The sequence below is a fragment of the Drosophila gunungcola genome, unplaced genomic scaffold (assembly GCF_025200985.1).
Source record: "Drosophila gunungcola strain Sukarami unplaced genomic scaffold, Dgunungcola_SK_2 000155F, whole genome shotgun sequence".
NCBI lineage: Eukaryota > Metazoa > Arthropoda > Insecta > Diptera > Drosophilidae > Drosophila > Drosophila gunungcola.
The window spans coordinates 22,790-44,013 of record NW_026453316.1 but is presented as its reverse complement, the minus strand read 5'-3'; the positions used below and the strand labels follow the sequence as shown (position 1 = coordinate 44,013).

The 21,224-nt window shown below is 37.8% G+C and overlaps 4 protein-coding genes across 6 annotated transcripts in view; 2 read left to right on the top strand and 2 right to left on the bottom strand.

Annotated features, from left to right (window-relative positions):
* Window positions 1-21,224, bottom strand: part of LOC128265786 (flotillin-2) — a 114,823-nt gene that overhangs the window by 77,056 nt on the left and 16,543 nt on the right. The window lies entirely within an intron of this gene.
* On the top strand, window positions 1,064-9,402 carry LOC128265774 (glucose dehydrogenase [FAD, quinone]). The gene is given in 3 exon segments (XM_053001982.1): window positions 1,064-1,263; window positions 5,838-6,794; window positions 6,796-9,402. Coding segments are annotated over 2 exon segments (2,154 nt in total). The 5' UTR covers window positions 1,064-1,263; window positions 5,838-6,287; the 3' UTR covers window positions 8,443-9,402.
* On the bottom strand, window positions 10,902-14,046 carry LOC128265789 (uncharacterized). Its single transcript, XM_053002001.1, has 2 exons — window positions 13,391-14,046; window positions 10,902-11,505 (listed from the first exon to the last, which is right to left on the bottom strand). Exon 1 carries the CDS (start codon window positions 13,965-13,967, stop codon window positions 13,392-13,394), a length of 576 nt encoding a protein of 191 aa, XP_052857961.1. The 5' UTR covers window positions 13,968-14,046; the 3' UTR covers window positions 10,902-11,505; window position 13,391.
* On the top strand, window positions 18,085-20,248 carry LOC128265780 (glucose dehydrogenase [FAD, quinone]). Its single transcript, XM_053001988.1, has one exon. It carries the CDS (start codon window positions 18,254-18,256, stop codon window positions 20,126-20,128), a length of 1,875 nt encoding a protein of 624 aa, XP_052857948.1. The 5' UTR covers window positions 18,085-18,253; the 3' UTR covers window positions 20,129-20,248.

Genomic DNA, 21,224 nt, shown 5'->3' with positions numbered 1-21,224 from the left:
AGCGCAAAACTGAAAACACACAGATTTTTCTCAGCCATGTTTATGGGCTAATAACTTCATTTGACCATATTTAGCTCTTGGTTTGGCACTTTTCTGGCGGGTTTGGCATGCGAGGAATGCGGTCACGCCAGCGAAGAGAACTTCCAACCGGACAAGATCGCCCAAGGAATGGAAGGAAAACTGTAGCTCCATTGGACTGTATACTAATGAGCGGAAATATTTGGCCACATTTCCCTAATGCATTTGACAAAAACTAATTTAAATTATTTATATTTCGCTCTTTAACCTATTGTCGATGAAGTTGTAAACTTATTTAATCTTCTTAAACTTATTTAAGACGTTATTTTATTGACAACTGTATCAATCTGGGTTTCTTAATTATACCCATGCAGAGGGTATTATAATTTCAGTCAGAAGTTTGCAACGCAGTGAAATAAACATTTCCGACCCTATAAAGTATATATATTCTTGATCAGCATTACTAGGCGAGTCGATCTAGTCATGTCCTTCTGTCCGTCCGTTTCTACGCAAACTAGTCTCTCAGTTTTAAAGCTATCTGCATGAAACTTTCCCAAAATATGTCTTTCTATTGTTCCTATGGGAGCTATATGCTATAGTCGTCCGATCCGGCTCGTTTTGGGAAAGTTTCATGCAGATAGCTTTAAAGCTGAGAGACTAGTTTGCGTAGAATTTTCATCAAAATCGGATTTTAATCGATTAGCTTTTGTTACATATCGATATATCGCTACAATCGGTCAAACTCAGAAATCTTATCGATAAGGCATTTTTCACGTAGTTCTTCTTCACAGACCTACATTTGAAGTGCGTAACCTATTTTTTCGGTCATTTAGAGTCAATTACCACCCCACTTCTCTTCCTCTTTCGAACTGCGATTTGACCTTCTGGTTTTGTTGGCTTTAATGGCAGTTCCAACTTTCGTACCGTTATCAGAGCTTCAAACTTGTTGGCCATCCAACTTGTTCGATGTGCCAATAATATGCAGCAGCTGCTGCTCTGAGTTGTTGTTGCTGTCTCAGCAATAGCTTTTCGGAATTTCGCGGCAAGCGGATCGTTCAGTTGACTACGTGCAACGCAGCCGCGCAGACGCAGTCAGCGGTTAAGAAAAATTCAATATATACACATATACGTATATATTTGATTACATATTCCAATTTTTTTCGAACGCATCCCAAAGGATCCAGTGACTTCGTTTTTGTGATTGATGTGCCAAAAGTGCCAGGCTACGTGGGCTCAAAATTGCAAGTAAGCCAGAAAAAGAAAATCCAGCAAAGTGAAGTGAACCGAAAGGTTAAAGTTGCAAACACCTGTTGCCGGTTACAAAAAAAAAGAAATAATAATAAAGGGTGAAATCAGTTCAAAATGAAGTGCACTCAAGTGCATAGTTGTTTTTTTTTTTTGTGGTTTTTCATTTGCACAATCCACCCACAAAATGTACAAGGAAAAAAAACCACATAAAACTATGAAATACAACCAAAGAAAAAACATTAACAATAAAGAAAGAGGGGCTTTGATAAGTAGGCTACATGTTGCAGGCATAGCAGCAACACTAACGGTTGTTGGGCTATTGTCATTTAAGTCTTTCTTTTTTTTTTTTTTTGCAACGAAAAGACAATAGAAAGATTTGTTTTTGCGGCAATAACTGGCAGCAACATCAGTTGCCGCAGCAGCAGCAACAACAATTGTTTCTTTTTGAACATTATGCTCTTGTGTAGACAAAAAAGAAATTTACATTTACATTAAAAAAGAAATGAGGCGTAGGGAGACGACTGCCACGCCCATTCCGCATAACTTCAGCGCGCACAACAGCAGCATCAGAAGCAGCAACAACAATGCACAGCAGCAACATCTTCGATAACAGCAGCAACATTATATTTGAGGCCTTAGGTCTGACACTAATGTGTTTTTCAGCAGGCATTAAGTTAAAGTAGGCTTTTTAATTGAAATTACTCGATTAAAAGCAGTCATTAAAAATCTCTGAAGCTATTTGAAAAAGCTATTCAGCAATCAAATTAAATTTTTAATATGTAATAAATTGGAAATAAATTATTGACTATCAGAAGGTATAACTTTTTTGTAATATTGAAATTATATTTACATTTTTATTATGAAAAATCTAAAGGTAATAATTTATAAATCTAGAAAAGTGAAGTGGTTCTTCAAAAAGTAATAATATTAGTAGTTAATAGCAGTTCGCTTGTATAATTGAAAAACTATATGTAAAATATACTTTATTTGCACAGTGCAATGTTATTTTTTCTTGAGCAATCCCCTAAAAAGTCGTAAATATCCCAGATTTATTTGATTTTTTGACTTAATTGCCAGTGCATAGTTTTAATCAACACTTGGCACGCACCAGCAACAAGCAACTATCAGCATACAAATACACTGAAACAAATCGAGATCTTTTTTACCAAAGGAGCCACATTTAATACTGTTTAACTTTGGTATTTCCATTAAAAAGAGTTATGTTGTATATTGAAGCGTTGCAATTCGATGGGAATGTTTCTTTTTGTGCAGCAACAGTTGTTGCACTCATTTCCATGGGTGTTGTTGCAGCTAAATGCAATTTGCCGCTAGGTAATTAAACTATTTTACATAGCCATGAGTATTATAATTAATTAATTGCACCATTTGAATACAGTTAAACGGGCACTGTTTTGCCGGGGAATGTGGTTGCTGTTGTTGTTCTGGGCCAAATCAAGTCATTGACACAATGACATGTCTTCCCAAGAGACCTGAAGAATATCCAATTTAGCCGGCAAATAAACGACTTTGGCACCTGCTGGCCAAGGTGACTGACACAAAATGACACCGACTGACACCGTAATCGTGAACCCAACGACTTCATAGCAATGTCGAGTGGCTAAATAACCGACTGAGTGAATGAGTGACTGATGTATGCGTTTGTTTACACCAAATTAGCGCACAAAATCGGCAAGCAAATCACTTTAATTGTCTCAATCATCATGATAAAGTGGTTGGATGCGTGGGTGCTAAAAGTAGTAAGGCAAACAAAAACTTCAACAAGGGGAAGTTCAGTTGGCTTTAAAGTGATCAGTGATCATGGCCTTCAGCTGGACAGGAAGTCTAATTAGCTTACATCAAAGCTTGTGAATATAATAATCTGAATACAGCTGTGTTCAAATCAATAATTTTGATTTCAAAAACTTGCATTTTTGCTTTTATATTCAAGGCAAATGCAGTTGTTGAATTTTAAGTGAATTTTCTATTTTTAAGAAAATTTCAAATTTCAGAAACTGTGAAAATAGTTTAGTTTAAATAAACAACCAACAATTACAAGCACTCCCATATAATATAAGGTTTAAAACTGCAAACAACCTTTTTGTATTTTATTCATTAAAACCATTTCCCTTATAATTCATATAATAATTAAAGTAAACAACTGAAAGTTATATGCCGCCCAGATTAAATTACAATATGAAATTTAAAATTGCAATCAAATATGCTTAATACCTCTCCACATATGCTTATTACTTGTTACTTTTTTGTTAGTTTTTTATTTTTTTAACAAAACCATATCAATGTAATTGGAATTAGAAATATAAAATAGTATATATTAGGTACAATTTTAAAATATAAAATGCACATGGAATGCACTCTTAATACATTTTTCCAAATGTGCTTTTTCTTTACAAAACTATCTCAAATTAATTTAAAATAGTTAAGAAATTATTTTTAAAAAGACCTACAAATATAACTATTATTTTGTAAGCAGCTGTGGATGTTCATTTTTGGCTCGGGCCTAAAAACAACGCTTTTTGTCTCCACAGTAATGACGCATGTCAATAGCAACAGAAGGGGGGGTGGATGGTTGTGGATGGATGATAACTCCGAGCTGGGCCAACAGGTTTACCTGGTCCCGGAGCCGCAAAGTAAACTTGTTTGCTGTCGCTGCTGACCCAATTTCGTGCAACTTTTTTCGACATTTTTACAACAATTTTTGTTGTTGTTGTTGGCCGGCCCGCGGAGGTTTTTCGCACAAAACAAATCGCAAAAAAAAAAAAAAAAACAAACCCTAAGAAAAGCAGAAAACATTGCCAAAGAAATGGACCCACAGCTTCCACTCTCAAGATGCCAAGATACCAAGATACGAATTTGCGCCAGGAAAGATTTTGATAGCCACTTGTTTTTTTTTTCTTTTTCTTTTGGTTTTTTTTTTTTTTTTTTTTTTTTTTTGGTTGGCCCGGACTCATTTGGCCTTTCACTTGGCTGTCTGTGCGGTTGGTAGTTGAAGTGATAAGAAATCGACATTGAAATTGATTATGTCAGAGTGAACAGGTTTCAAAGAAAATTAAACGAGAGAGAGCACAATTTTCTATTTATCAAAAAAAAAGTGTATAACTCAATCTAATCCACAAAAACATTAAAAGCAAGTCCGTTAAAAATTAGCAGTGACATTGAAATAAAATAAACTGGTTCAAAAAATTAATTGTCAACCTAAATGCCCTTTGTAATAAAAAGTAGTTTACTGGTATTTTCAAGCCACTAAAAACTATTGTTAATGACAAAATAAATAAAACTGTCAAAAGTGTTTGGATACTTATATGGTGACTTGACATTAGCATTATTATTTTATTTTGTTATTTTTAGATGGACGTTCTAGAAGTTTTGATCTCAATTATTTATAAAATATCTGGCTTAATTTATACTAACGAAAAGGAATTTAATAAGCAAAGAAAATCGATCAGTTTTATTAATGCGGATATGGTACCCATTTCCCAGTCTTTCGCCACCACCTGTCACTTGTATTATTTTTTTTCTATTCGAGCTCCTCTGGCTTCCCTTCACCTGTCTGTGAATCTCACACTCATTAGGCCAGATATGTAAATTGTAAGTTTCGCACCCACCACTCCTACAAAAAAAAAAAACAAAAAAACAGGGGGAGGGGAAGCCACCCCCTTCAAGAAAAAAAACAGACCCCTCGCTTATTTGTAAACTGGATAGACAGGCGCTAAATGCCGTTGGGCATTTCAACACCCGCTCGATAACAACTCAACAACAACTGTGCAACAACCATATGTCAACAAATGAGTCCCGAGATCTGAGCTTTGGGCTTTAACCCACCAAAGCTCAGATACAAAATGCTCGCAATACAATCGAAATGAAACGAAACCCATACCCATTTCGTATGTCTCTTTGCCCAATCGAGCACGCCAATTACGAATAGCCCAAAAATCCAAAAACTAAAAAAAAAACCATGGGTTACGTCAGTGTGTATCGTACAACAAAATATTGTTGTAATCCAACCGAAAAAACGGCCGACGAATTTGAAAGACAAACAAACGAAAGATGGTTGCATTTACGTGGCTAACATTATAAGCAACCGAAGTGAAAAGCCGCTAACAATCCGCCTTTGTCGCTCAAGGTCGTCAATCGCAGTGGTGTTAACATCCAAAATTGGTCAGGAAATACAGAAATCTTGGATTAGTGCAATACAAACAAGCAACTGTTGCAACCAAAACAAATGAATGCATTCGACAAGGCAGTTAAGCAAATCAGTTCGAAATTTGTTCATTTCATTTCGACTTAGACAACCAAAGAACGAGTAAGAAGTTATGCAAACGATGGGTAGCAATTACTTTTTGGTTGGTTAGGCATAAGAAATTTGCACAAATTATGTTTGGTAATTGAAAGAGTTGCGGAATAAAAAATATATTGTAACTTATGATCTGAAAAATGGGCAAACACTTATTATACTTGTATTACTAACTAGTAAAAATGTACACGAATTTTCTTTAATAATCTATGATTTAATTCTAAAAACATTTTCTCATAAACTTTTCTTTATTTTTCAGTTAGCGTACGGGGAGCACAAGAAAAGCACAAATCAGCAGCAATAAGGATTGAACGAGAATATTTCTAGGATAAACGTTAACAACTAAGTTTCAAATCAAAGAAGGAGCTAAGAAGCAGAAATAATAAATACAAATTTAATAACAATAACTACTTAATGGGCAAGAAAGCCAATGAAAAATTAATTGAGCAAGCAAAGAACTGTTAAACAGTTGGCCAAATACCAGAGAATAAATGGAAAACATCGTGATGAGAAATCCCTACTAACAATCGAGACATTAAAGCACTTTAGCAAAGCAGCAGCAGATTGAAAATCGGGCAAATTAGAGCCCCGCCATGCACAAAAGAAAGAAACGCTAGAAATTAGAGAGCGGCAAGAGGAAAGACAGACCAAACCACGAAACTAAGGAAAACTTTGTGAGCCCAGAACTAGTTCTGTCCCCGGATCCAACATGGTGCTAAACCTGCTGTTCATAACCACCGTGATCAAGTCCACGTTTGGTGTGGTGACCACGGGACTTTGGCTGATCCCCCTGATGCTGGCCGCCATCACCTACTATCGCTACGATGCCGTGGATCCCGAATCGCGACCCCTGGACCAGCTGAATCTCTTGCCCGAGTACGATTTCATTGTGGTGGGCAGTGGTTCCGCCGGAGCGGTGGTGGCCAATCGCTTGAGCGAGGTGCGCAAGTGGAAGGTGCTGCTCATCGAGGCCGGTCCGGATGAGAACGAGATCTCGGACGTACCATCGCTGGCTGCCTACTTGCAGCTGAGCAAACTGGACTGGGGCTACAAGACGGAACCCTCGACCAAGGCCTGCCTGGGTATGCAAAACAATCGCTGCAATTGGCCCAGAGGTCGCGTTTTGGGCGGCAGTTCGGTCCTTAACTACATGCTCTATGTGCGCGGCAATCGCAATGACTACGATCACTGGGCATCGCTGGGTAATCCTGGCTGGGGACTACGACCACGTCCTGCGCTACTTCAAGAAATCGGAGGACAATCGCAATCCCTATTTGGCTAACAACAAGTATCACAGTCGCGGCGGATTGTTGACTGTTCAGGAATCCCCCTGGCATTCTCCGCTGGTGGCCGCTTTTGTGGAGGCCGGCACTCAGATGGGCTATGAGAATCGGGATATAAATGGCGGCAAACAGGCTGGTTTCATGATCGCCCAGGGCACCATTCGACGTGGATCGAGATGCTCCACAGCCAAGGCCTTCCTGCGACCTATACGTTCGCGAAAGAACTTCCACCTCTCGATGAACTCCCACGTGACGAGGGTCATCATGGAACCGGGCACAATGAGGGCTCAGGCCGTGGAGTTTGTGAAGCATGGCAAGGTCTATAGGATAGCCGCCAGAAGGGAGATAATCCTGTCGGCCGGCGCCATAAACACACCCCAACTGATGATGTTGTCCGGCTTGGGACCGCGAAAGCATCTCGAGAAGCTGGGCATTCGTGTGCTGCAAGATCTGCCCGTTGGTGAAAATATGCAGGATCATGTGGGCATGGGTGGACTGACCTTCCTGGTGGACAAGCCAGTGGCCATTGTACAGGATCGCTTCAATCCCACGGCAGTGACCTTTCAGTATGTGCTGCGCGAACGAGGACCCATGACCACATTGGGCGGAGTGGAGGGCTTGGCCTTTGTCCACACACCCTACTCGAATCGCAGCCGCGATTGGCCGGACATTCAATTCCATATGGCACCGGCCTCCATCAATTCGGACAATGGAGCGCGGGTGAAGAAGGTGCTGGGCCTGAAGGAATCCATTTACCAGGAGGTCTACCATCCCATAGCCAACAAGGATAGTTGGACGATAATGCCGCTGCTCTTGAGGCCCAGATCGAGGGGCTCGGTCAAGTTGCGTTCGGCCAATCCCTTCCACTATCCCCTGATCAATGCCAACTACTTTGATGACCCGCTGGATGCCAAGACATTGGTGGAGGGCGCCAAGATAGCTTTGCGAGTGGCTGAGGCGCAGGTTTTCAAGCAATTCGGCTCGAGATTGTGGCGCAAACCGCTGCCAAATTGCAAACAGCACAAGTTCCTCTCGGATGCCTATTTGGAGTGCCATGTGAGGACCATCTCGATGACCATCTACCATCCGTGTGGCACTGCCAAAATGGGACCCGCCTGGGATCCCGAGGCAGTGGTGGATCCACGCCTGCGAGTCTACGGAGTTCGCGGATTGAGGGTGATCGATGCCAGCATTATGCCGACGATTAGTAGTGGCAACACCAATGCACCGGTGATAATGATAGCCGAAAAGGGTGCCGATCTCATCAAGGAGGACTGGCTAACGAATCCCGAGTACAAAGTGAAGCGGCAGACTCAAGGGCGGGATGCGCAAACAGCTGGCAGCAATATACAGGGCATCATCACGCTGCCCAACGCCAGCAGCAACATCAGTCACAGCGACAGCAGCAACATCAGCGACAGGAGCAACATCGAGAGCCATTCAAGCAACAGCAGTCTAATAAACATCAGCAACATCAGCAGCATCAGCAACTTCAGCAACAGCACTCACATAAACAACAACATCAGCAACATCGACAGCAGCAGCAGCAGCAACTTCACACTCAACTATGTTGATAGTTAGTGGCTTGAAAAGGATAACAGAGCTGCCAGTCAGCTTCAGATTTTGTGCTCAGGGCTCCAATAGCTTTAAACACTTACAAAAAAAAGTGAGTGCCATTGCTAAAGCAACTTGTTGAGATGGAAACTCTTTTGCATGGAGAATAACTCAACGGAATGTGATTCAGAACATTGTGAAGCTTAGAAATTCATAGAAAATTCTTCAATGAAACCAGAAGCTATCTACTATTTAATCATGAGTTATCATATTTATGGAATCGACCACTGTGCAACTATCAATTTTATGGATATATTTCAAACTGCTGTTCGTAAAAGATTTAAATCTAAAACTCCATACTTAACTCTGTTTTTAATTGATGTATGCTTTTAATTAGACCATCAGTCTACACAATTACTGCAAAAAGGCATTGAAACCTTATTATTAACTATGATAGTAAAATATCTTTTCGCGTGCACAAAAAAGTTAAGCCTTTAACAACTCAAATTATTATGAAGGAGAACTCATACTGCCCATTGAATCTCAACGCATGACGTCCTCGAAAACTCTACACAACGACCAATTGCAAGACGAAAACCAGAAATCGAGTCATAGATTAAATGCTTACCCTCAATTATGCTGTATTCCTAGCTATATTAAGTAATTGTTGTCCCTTTTTTTTGTTTATGTAATATTTATACTAAGCTAGAGTAAGATAATATAGTATTGTTTGACTATTTATAGGAAACTCCCATACACACGCATTATTTAAACTGCATTCTATTTAATAAATTAAATTTGCATAAAGGTTAAAGGCGAAATGGTTGTTATTTACTGACAGCCGTAAAGCAGGCCACGCAAATGAGGTAAGCAAATTGGTTTTTGGCCAAAAGAGAAATGAGTCATCGCGTGGTTAGATGTATTTTGTTGATGGAATTATTTCATTTACATTCTTATATTATTTGAGTCTATCAGGGTATCTTTTCTTTAATCAAGGTACAGATACCAAAAACTCCAAAACGTTTTGCATGTAATCCACAAATTTTAAAGTATCTACTTTGAAATAAACTATTTTAATTGCATATCAAGTAAATATCAATTAATTTTATTAAAACAATTTGTTAAGGGTAGATAATCATCCCGATTAAGTTTTGCTATCTAAATACAGATACCACTTTAAGAATTCTGTACCCATCACACAGCACTTAATTACATAATTCAGATTATTTGATTGATTACATCACACACAGTGAGTGACAACTAAATGAATCCACCCGGAAGCGAAAATATTCACGAAAAATACTCAATAAAAAGCCCTACCCATTTATACTTAAGGTTTTAAATACCATAGCCTAGCATTTGGGCGCGGTAGTAAACGAAAGTAAAGGTATACCAGCACGCAACATTTTTGTGTAGAAAATATGTATATTTAATTACCAGCAGACAGAAAAGCCACGTTTTGAACTTGTCGCAGCAACGCCCAGCGAAATGAGAGTATATATGTATTCAAATATTAAGCTATTAACTAGCCACCAATCGAAGTGGTATAAATCATCGTTTTGACAGGTTTAAGACCGTGGGCCTTGGTCAGTAATTTTCATGCGAGTATCGGAAGCCGGAAATGGTCTAATCAACTCAAATTACTATTACTATTTGGATGTCTTTTTCCGGACGTGGTTTGCGCTAAAAAATCGGTCCCTGTCCCACTTTGCCCACGAAACGTTCTAATTGGGCTGGCTAAAAAGCGGTTTATAATCATTTTAACTGAAGCTAAGCACAAAAACCAGATTTCATGGCTTATTAATGAAAGTGTCCAAGACGCTGCGCACACTCACAAACACCAAACAAAAAAACCTGAGCACAAATCACACTTGTTAATGGACGAGCGCGGTTCGGGCAAGTTCAAGGTCTAATTCGGTGTTTTAATAAATAATAAATAGGTACCCTTAACTTTGGGAATATGAGAAAAGAAGATGGCTTTTCATTATCAATTTGTTGATAGCATTTTCTTCTCTTAAAAAATAAATATTTATCCGGCAGATGGCGAAAGAAGTTCTATTCACGCGACAAACGATTAAGTCGAAAGCGTCATCTATTGTGGAAAATGATTGTTTTTTAATTTTTTAATAGCTTCTGAAATAATTGTTTGATTTAGAAATTTTGTGTCCACAGATATAGGCTGAATAAGGGAACAGGTAAACAGAATATATATTATTTGATATGCGAATTGATATAAAGAAATCAATTTGATATTGCGTATACGACCTGTGAGCAAAAACCCATCAACAAATTTAGAAGCGTTGGTTTTGGAAACCCTTACTTGTGACAAATAAAGGTAGGAATTCAATAAACATGAAGTTAAAAGAGCATTTCAAAATAACAAATCTAAAATAATTTTGTGTACAAATTCCTATTCATATTAACATAATTACTATTCTTATTTTATTGTCATTATTTTTAATGAATAAATATTACGTATACGACCTTTTTTATTAATAGACAAAAAAAAAGCTTTCAAAATCACAATATGCTTTTATTAAAAACAGTACCAACAAGTCGCATTAATTCGATTGCCAAGTTCTGACTCGTTTTGTTAATCACCTTTTGCCACGCCCGCAAAAATATGAAGCAAAATATGAAGCAAAATATGAAGCAAAAAAGGGTAATCGAAATGGAGGCCCGATGTCTACGTGACCGAGTGCAATTTCGCCACGATTCGCAGGTGGCCGGATTTGCCCTAGACACATGTCTATGCACACGCATATCTTTGGCGATTTCTCGGCCAAAAACGCAATAAACCCAAGCACATATGCAGACATTGGCAAACGGAGTCTGCCAAAATCGAAATAATCAAAAATCCAAAGGAGAAACTGGGTCAATGGCTAGCGGAAGTATCCGCGGATCATCTGCAGAATAGATAACTTCCGGATTGATGTGTTACCGTTCCAGTTAGAGGTCAGTCAACTTGTTGTGATCTCCGATCTCCGTTAGACGACAAGCCATCGTGTCCGAGCAGTTGACCCAGACCCAATGAACTTGATCTCTGCCTCGGTATTCACTAATTTGCATTCTCCAAACACAACAACTCACCTGTAAGTAAACAAGATTGAGAAAAAAAATATTAATGCGGCTCGATAAATCATGAAAAACTAAGAATTAGCTATTGTAAGGGATTACAGCATAAATATTCATGGAAGCATGGCAACATGGCATCATTCTTAAGTCTACCGGAAGTTTCACGTTTTTTTTTTTCTTTTTTTGTTATTTTTTTATGACCCTGGTTGATGATTAGTGACCCATATCTACCAGATAGAGTGCCACTCTGGACCTGAACAGCCAGTTCTTTTAATTGTTACAAAGGTGCCAATCAAGTCTCAATTCGAATCAAAAGGCAAACAAAAATTCTTAGTCACTTGTTCAACCTTGATAAACGGAAATGTTGGATAGGAAATTGGGCTAGACATCGGGTTTTATGATTTAATGGGAAGTTAACATTTTTATTAAGAATTATTTTATAGAGGTTTATTTTTTGTTTATTAACTCACTGATTTGCTTAAAATGACGTGAAGTTAGATTTGAATCTATTTACAACTTATGTAAGGAAAATTTATATTAAACAGTGGCATTTATCTAGATGTGAGAATAATTACTTCTATTTAATATAGGTTACTTATATTTCATGTTGTTAAGAAATATGCCAGCATTTATAAATCAAGAATATTTTTTCTATATTCTATTAAACAGTGTTTGAATGTATATATTATATGTTAAAACCAAAAAAAAACCAAGAATTTATAAATCAAGAACTTAGTTTCTATATCTGATAGCACTTTGCAGTGCACTTCTCATCTATTAAACCATTTTTGTTTTGCTATTTATTTATAGCATTTCCGTTTGATAATCTTGATCCATGAACCCCGGTTCCATCATCACCATTGCGCTGATCTTTTCGATCAACTTCCTGACTTCATCAACTATTATTTATTTTTAACAAAGTGTTGGCGTCACGTACTCTATTGGCAATTGATCACAACAATCACACCGAATAGTGGACTACAGATCAAATAATTGCACACTTTAATGAGCTTTAGTGCTTGGCAAACAATAATGTTATCTGGCCAAACTTGGGCTGTGTGTATCTATTTGGATTGTATCTGTATCTATATGTGCGTTGGCGTATAGCAATTATGCGCATTATGATCGTATCAAAATGTTATTCAACTTCTGTTCTGCTTTGTCATGTCAATCATTTGCAAATGAATCGATTTGCTGCGGCTTGAAAGTCCACTTTGCTTTGGGGGAAGTCTCAATAATTGATTCATTTGATCGGCCAGACTTCCTACAACAAAATGCGTTGGTTTCGTTTCTAACTTAACAATGTGGTATTCACAATCAAATGCAATAATATTTTGGGGGAAATAATCAAAAAAAATGCGAGTTCTTAAGACATAAATAATGAGTTATAAATTTAGAGTTATTTACATAAATTACATAATATACATAAATAAATGTACATCTGCCTATGGAATCTAACATTTTCTATTTAAATTATGTATAAAATCAAAATTTAAGAAACCACATTATATTTAAATATAATATGTTTTAAACTTTAATTTATTTTTCATAAATTGAATTTTTCCATATTTAAAATAACTAAAAACAGCAATGAATGAAAATGAAAGAGAAAAAATGAAAAATCCAATACTGAATTTACAACAATTTTTTTTATAGTGAGTGCATTACTTAATGATATTTTTAAAAATCTATAAAAATATTTAAAGGGAGAATGACACTATTGTTGGAGAGTAATGTTAGGCAGTTTATTACGTTTGAAGAAATTGGAACCTTTAATTGGGAATAAAGTCCTTTAAGCCCTTCCCTTTCTTAGCCACCATAAATTTTTACAAATCAAGCTTGTAATATATATAATATATTGCAGAGGGTTTCAAAATGAAGCAAAATTATAGTTAAGAACCTCAAAGAGTTGTGGAACTGCCAATTTTTCGTGGTTCTGTTTCTGTGTTTGAATTCAAATTTGGCGCAGAGTGTTCTTCAATTTTCTTGTGACTACACAGCAGATTGATTCCCTTGGGCTGGGAGTCCGGTCTTGTGTTCCAGCAGTTCTTGTACCAGCCGGCCTGTTGGCGGCTCAAACCAAAACCGGCGGCAATCCTCATCGAACAATGATGCAAACTGCGAGCCAGGACGCGTAAAAATCCACCAAGTCGATTTGATGGAATCGGTTCTGGGTAAACGAAAGAGTTAGCGCGCCTGCGATCCCTCGAATGCTTGATTGCCATCTCATCTGGGTCGTAATCGTTGGCATCATCGGTATCCAGACCCGCATCGTAGCCAGAATCCGGAAGGCTACTATTTCTTCCTTGAGTTTCAATAGGAACCCTTACAGTTTGACCACTTTTCAGATATTTCCTCGAACCACTCGGCTCGCTATCCGAAGTCTTTGAAGTCGAAATCCTCCTGGCCTCAAATCCCAACTTGGGGTTACTCCCAATCCCAGGCTTTCGCTCCCTAACAGCCGGTGGTCTGGACATTTTACAGAGAATTGGATGTGGTATTCACCCAATTTGTCTGGATTAATTTCGATTATTTTGAAATTTTGACAACTCTACTGTGAACTACTCGAATTTAAGCTATGTAAATATCGTGCAGGGAAATAAAAAATGTAAAACAATAATTGATTGTCTAAAATTATTTAAAAGCCTGAATATTAAAATATTTTTCAGGTATTAAAGTACAATTCAGCAAAAATAATAAATCTTTAACAATAATTGATTACCCAAAACTAAATAAATAAAAAATCTTTATAAATTATGGATAATCTCAAACTAAATAGAAGCCAAGAAATTGAAAAAACTTTTAGATTTTAAAATAAATTGCAGCGTAATAAAAAAAAATAGATAATAATTATTATTAGTTATATAAATTCAAAGATATTTAAAATGTTCAATGAATAATTTGTGTTTTCTTTATGTGTACTCGTCTAATGACCATTACAAAGTTAATACCCGTAGTAAATCTTAAGATAACGAATGTATACAGAAGCTGGTCGAAATAACCCATTAGCATTTTTGCAAAAAGGGAACAAAGTGTAAACGACTGGACGTTTTTCATATGTTATTCCCAGCGAATTTAGATTTTATTAAAGCTTTATTTGGCAACAATTTGATAAGGGCTGTTCTGATTTTTGAAAGAAGTATTTTTAATTTATGATTGAATTCTTAAGGCCTATTCCTTTGCAACCTTCAATAAGTACTTTATTCACCTTCGCTCATTCATTGAACATTGGGTGAATCGTAGTTTTCGAAAATATCTAATGTTTAAAATGTATTAACACGAGAAACAGGTTTTTTGTTTTAATCAGGAATCAGATCACTAAACTGTCTTCCACCGGCAAGTATTACCACATCTAAAACGGTGTCTATGCAAATTGCTGGAAGTAAACGAATTGTCTTGTCATGATGATCAATCCCAACGCAATTAATCGCCACAAAAAAAACTCCAAAGACGCATTTTATGGTAGAGCTAAGAACTTTTTACGGCCAACACATTTTTATCTTTTCTGCCAGTCACTCTGCAGATTGTCAAACAACAATCAGCTGTATCAACATGGCTTCAATTTACATTTAATAACAAGTAGAATATCCTTCATTTCGATGATTTGGCATCCTGTTGCCGGCATCGAATGCCATGGGCCAGCCAATAATGAGTGTCAAAAGCCCGGTAAAGACATGGTCGAGGCCCCAAAATAAAAATTGTCAGTCGGTGCAAAGAGCAACTTGGCCAAAATCGGCAGTTGCCAACTATGAAAACTCGGTCAAAGACAACGGGTTTGCTTAAATTCTTGACTTTATGCGAACAGAAACAGTCGTTGTTGCTGTTTCTGCGACAGCACAATACCTATCGATAGTAAGAGCCAAAACTTTAATTGCCGTTAGCTGGTTGCACTGAGAGAAAAAACAACAAAGTTAATAAATGCACTCCCTAAGACAGTGAAATAACACCATAAACATCTAAGCAACGCAATCAATAATATTTTAAGCCTTTGATTTCCCCATTAACATTTATTACCAACATATGAAATACGACCATAAACATCTCAATAGCGCAATTAATATATTTTAAGCCTGTGATTTCCCCATTTATATTTATTAACAACATTTTTTTTTCAATTCGAACAAATTCCTAAATTTATCCTATTAACCAACATTTACAATTCAATTATGCTGTTGCTTAGAAACTATTACGCAATACAAGGCACTTATATTAATCAAAACCAATATTTAAATAAGAAGAAAATAATGCTAACTTAAGATTGAAATACTTGATTTATGTTTTAATTTTTGGCAAAACTAGGCAAAAAAAAACCCTTAAATTAAATGCACAATTAAGCTGAACAAATATATATAAATATATATATAAACATTTGAGCAGCTAAAAAAATTGTTTTTGTCAGTACATTTTGGTGTTAATATTTAAAAAAAAAAACCTTGTTGGTACACACTTATTTCTCTCACTGTTTATAATCGAATGGCAGCTCAACGAACTTGAGGCCCGCGAATCGCAGACGAATTGCGAAATTGGAAGCCGCAGTGCTTTTTCGGCCTTGACTCCAAAGTGCCCAGCGTGTCGGTTGGGCTTGAATGTCAACGGTTGGTGGTGTTCTGGGTTGCCAACGGCCTTCAGATTTCCGATTTTCCTCAAAAGGTTCTTAACGCTGTGGTCCTCATTTGTATTCCAGGCAGCCAGCATCTCCTTTGATGATGCGTCGTACTCCCTTTTTGCATCAGATGGATTCTTTAAGCGATTGTCCTTCGACTAACCATATTCCATCGCCACGACGTCATTTGGGGCGGAGAACACATCAAAAAACCATTAAGCACCTTCTTAATTTATTTTTGTTTCGTTTTCTTTTAGTATGTCATACGGTTGCGGTCGGCTGGCCAAGTTTACGTACAAGTATAGTATCTACGTTGCCAAGTTTCCACTCACGAGTTGCTGGGCTTACTAGTTTGGGCTATCTTGGAATATTATTTTTTTACAACGTCTGCCAATCGACTCTCTTGGGCCCTCCCATTCTAAGCTCACGAATTCACATGCAAGCGGAAATAATTATAAAAATTACTCACTAAACAATGCGCCAAGCTAAGTAAAAAACAAAACATACAGAATAAAAAAACAAACATGACATGCCTCCAAGTAAGTCCACTCACCGTTTACGAGTTTGTATAATTTGAAGTGGTGAATTGTTTCGAAACAAATCAATAAAACAATGAATATATAGTTTACAATTCTGTTAATTATTTGCATTAGTATTTAAGTCACTTTATCAACATTCTTACGATTACACAATCCTAATTGACTATAACGATGAATATAAATTCAATCTTGGTATATTTTTGGAATTTGTTTTTTTGTTTTTATACCCTTGCAGAGGGTGTTATAATTTCAGTCATAAGTTTGCAATTTAAGTATATATATTCTTGATCAGCATCACTAGGCGAGTCGATCTAGCCATGTCCGTCTGTCCGTCTGTCCGTCCGTTTCAACACAAACTAGTCTCTCAGTTTTAAAGCAATCTGCTTGAAACTTTTCCAAAAGTTTTTTTTCTATTGCAGGTAGTATATAAGTCGGAACGAGCCGGATCGGACGACTATAGCATATAGCTTACATAGGAACAATCGAAAATAAATTAAAAAAATTATAACTCTGCTGTTTTTTAATTCTTATTTGTAGTTCTTCGACATTTAGTAAAGGTTAAATATTTCAGAATTACGGTTTAAATTTCATCAAAATCGGACGACTATAAAATAAAAATCCCATGAGAACAATAAAAATTTAAAAAAAAAATGTAACTTTTTTATTTTGTATTTTTTTTTAGAAATTCTTTTCGACTTATTAATAATTTGACAGTTCAGAATTACGATATCATATAGCTTCCATAGGAACTCAGAAAACTGAGCTGCAAATCATCATAGCTTCAATGCTTTTAAACATACACGCAAGTCAATCATAATTTTAATGTTTTCAAGAATATTTAATTTTGCCAATAGCTGCAAGGGTATATGAACTTCGGCTTGCCGAAGTTTGCTTCCTTTCTTGTTATAATGGGCATTATTAATATTTGTTCTTTAGAGCATTTTTGGAAATGTTGCAACAATTTTTAAAAGTATATCACTTAAGAAAATTGCATTGATAAGTATATTTTTAAAAATTATATTTACAGAATAATAAATATTTATTACATATCCATTATTAAGTTACTTCGAGTTTGATATGAGTTTGATATACATATTTTACTAGTCACAATTGTCATAACCAATTGATTTCAAAGCAATTAAGAGATTTTGTTGTTCCCCTATTGTATAAAACTACTGTTTTCATTACACACAAGTTACATACACTATTGGAGTTATTTTCCCTTAACCTCAGACCATTGATAATATGATTAGAACAGACCCGTTATTACGTGATTTCAGTATTCAGCACACAATTAAGGATCCATGTGTGGTTAATTAAAATAACCGAATGCCACTGCATTTTTGAGTGGAATGTTTATGATCTTTGATCGATCGATTGATCGATTGATCGATCGATCGATCGATCGTTCGATTTCTTACATAAGTATGATATTCTAGACACTGTTTAAAGGCTGAAAAAGGCCCAAGACCAAGAGCCGTAATTGTCAACAGTTTGTAGCTGCAGTTTTCCCCCAGCCTCGGTTTTAGGTTTTAGATTTTAGTTCAGCTCATCGGGCGGGCCAGTCGATCGCGGCAGTCGAGTGCGTCCGGCTGCAAAGTTGGATGACTTCGCCGCTCCAATGACTTTGCATCATCACTTGAGAATCATTCTCAGCCTCTGGCTCTGGCTGTTGGGATTTGCGGTGTTGGTGGTTTTGGGACAGGATGACAATGGCAACTCCGTGTTCGATATGCTGGAGATGTTGCGGCGCGGTCAGGAGCAATTGGATCTAGAGAACCTGGACGAGGGACAACCGCTGTCGGCCAAGTACGATTTCATAGTGGTGGGAGCTGGCACGGCGGGTTGTGCCCTGGCTGCTCGCCTCTCGGAGAATCCCAAGTGGCGCATACTCCTCCTGGAGGCCGGTGGTCCCGAGAACTATGCCATGGACATACCCATCGTGGCACACCTCCTGCAGTTGGGCGAAGTCAACTGGAAGTACAAGACGGAACCCTCGAACAGCTATTGTCTGGCCATGAACGGGAATCGCTGCAATTGGCCCAGGGGCAAGGTGATGGGCGGCAGTTCGGTCCTCAACTACATGATGTACACGCGGGGCAATCGCAAGGACTACGATCGCTGGTCTCAGCTTGGCAATCCCGGCTGGAGTTACGACGAGTTGATGCCCTATTTCAGGAAGTACGAGGGCAGCGTGGTGCCCGATGCTGAGGACGCATTTGTGGGACGTCGTGGCCCGGTGAAGATTAGCTACACGGAGACACGCACCGAGATCGCCGATGCCTTTGTGCGAGCCTCCCAGGAAGCGGGTCTGCCACGTGGCGATTACAATGGAGCGAGGCAGCTGCGTGTTTCCTATCTACAGGCCAATATATATAACGAAACCCGCTGGAGCTCCAATCGGGCCTATCTGTACCCCATTAAGGGAAAACGCAGGAATCTGCAGGTGCAGAAGAACGCCCTGGTCACCAAAGTGCTGATTGATGCGCAAAAGAAAGAGGCTTTTGGCATTATGGTGCAGATAGATGGCAAACTACATAAGATCCTGGCCAGAAAGGAGGTGATCCTGTCGGCGGGGGCCATCAATACACCCCAATTGCTGATGCTCTCGGGCGTGGGCCCAGCCAAACATCTGCGCGAGATGGGCATTGAGCCGCTGGCCGATTTGGCCGTGGGCTATAACCTCCAGGATCACATTGGCCCGGCCGTGAGTGTCCTGTGCAACGTGAGCTCCCTGCAAATCGGTGAGATGTTCAAGGTGGAGGTCATGTCCGAATTTCTCAAGGGACGAGGCGTACTCCGCATTCCCGGCGGTGTGGAGGCCATATCCTTTTACGCCCTGGACGATCCTCGCAATCCCGATGGCTGGGCCGACATGGAGCTGTTTGTGGTGGCTGGTGGTATGCAAACGAACTTGGCCCTACGTCTGGCATTGGGCATCCGATCGGATATATATGAGAATATGTTCGGAGAACTAGAACGGCGGAGTGCCAACGGCTTCATGATATTCCCCATGATCCTGCGGGCCAAAAGTCGCGGTCGCATCAAACTAAAGAGCCGAAATCCCACCGAGCATCCACGAATTTACCCCAACTACTTTTCAGATCCGTATGATTTGAACATCACGGTGCGTGGAATCGAACAGGCAGTGAGGTTACTGGACAAGCCAGCGTTTAAGGCGATTGGAGCAAAACTGCTGGAGAAACGCTTGCCCAATTGCGCGAAACACAAGTGGAAGAGCAGCGCCTACTGGGCGTGCTATGCCCGTCACTTCACCTTCACCATTTACCACTACTCGGGCACGGCCAAGATGGGTCCTCGGCAGGATCCCTCGGCGGTGGTCGATGCCCGCCTCAGGGTCCACGGAATTGAAAAGCTCCGGGTTGTGGATGCCAGCATTATGCCCCATTTGATCTCGGGTCATCCCAACGGACCGGTCTACCTTATAGCAGAAAAGGCCGCCGATATGATCAAGGAGGATCATAACTTTCTCTAACAATGATAAAAAAAAAAAAGCAAAATAACGTAGTAAATCCGAGTATTTAATAATGAATTTAATTAAACAACAAGGAACCATTTAAAATCCAATACTTCCCACATTAGGTAAAATATTTTGTTACTAAATCATATATTTAAATATGCACTGTATTTCTCTTACTTAATATTTAGTTAAAAAATTATTTTTATTTATTTTTTATTATATATCCTCACGTTCTTTTTTTTTCTTTTTTAAAGGAAATTAAAATATTAGTAACACTATATTTGTCACGGGGTGATCTTATTTATATAATTGAGTGATTAGTGCACAAGAAAAGAAAATGCATAACAACATCCTAAACTCAATGAGTGTAATGACAATGGAAACAAATTATTTATAATGTTAATTATTCCAAATGGTGATAATTGAATGTTAGATCACTATAATAATCACAAACAAATGGACAACTAATCCTACAATAATTTGTCATTCAGCTGTAAATTCCTGTTAATGATTTCTAACAACATTACCAGTTTATTTTTCTTGTATGCAAATTATATATATTACCATTATATATATATATATCAGAAGATAAAAATTTTGTAGGAAAAGCAAATCTTTAGAATTTTTAATTTGCATTTGTAGATACTGGTCATTAATGACAGAACACACCTAATTTAAAACTTTTTTTTTAAACTTAAAGTGTGAATCAATTTCAAAAAAGAAATGTTACCAAAAATAGTACCTTTTTTAAAGTATTAAAATTTAATTTATGTTTAAATGGTTATATTAGAAAAACATGTTAATTTCACATAAAATAATTTTTTGAAAAGTAACCAAGCATCATAAAAAAATTAAATATAATACAAAATGTTTTTGGAATGAAACTCATTTGGCTTGTAATTAAATAAAATTTAATGCAAATTGTCTGGAACATAAATCATTTGTTTTTTTTTGTGACTTCTTACGGTGGGATTTTAATAACTACTCTCTAGAAAAGATTGAAGTGAAGATAATCTTGTCATGTTATTTTCTTGCTGGCATAACTAATAAAAATTATTAAAAAAGAATACTTGATTACTGAATTTTAAGACCTGGATAGATGATAGCCAGC

Excerpts from the sequence above, each read along its gene's own strand:
- LOC128265789 (XM_053002001.1), bottom strand. The coding sequence starts at position 13,967 with ATGTCCAGACCACCGGCTGTTAGGGAGCGAAAGCCTGGGATTGGGAGT.
- LOC128265780 (XM_053001988.1), top strand. The coding sequence starts at position 18,254 with ATGACTTTGCATCATCACTTGAGAATCATTCTCAGCCTCTGGCTCTGG.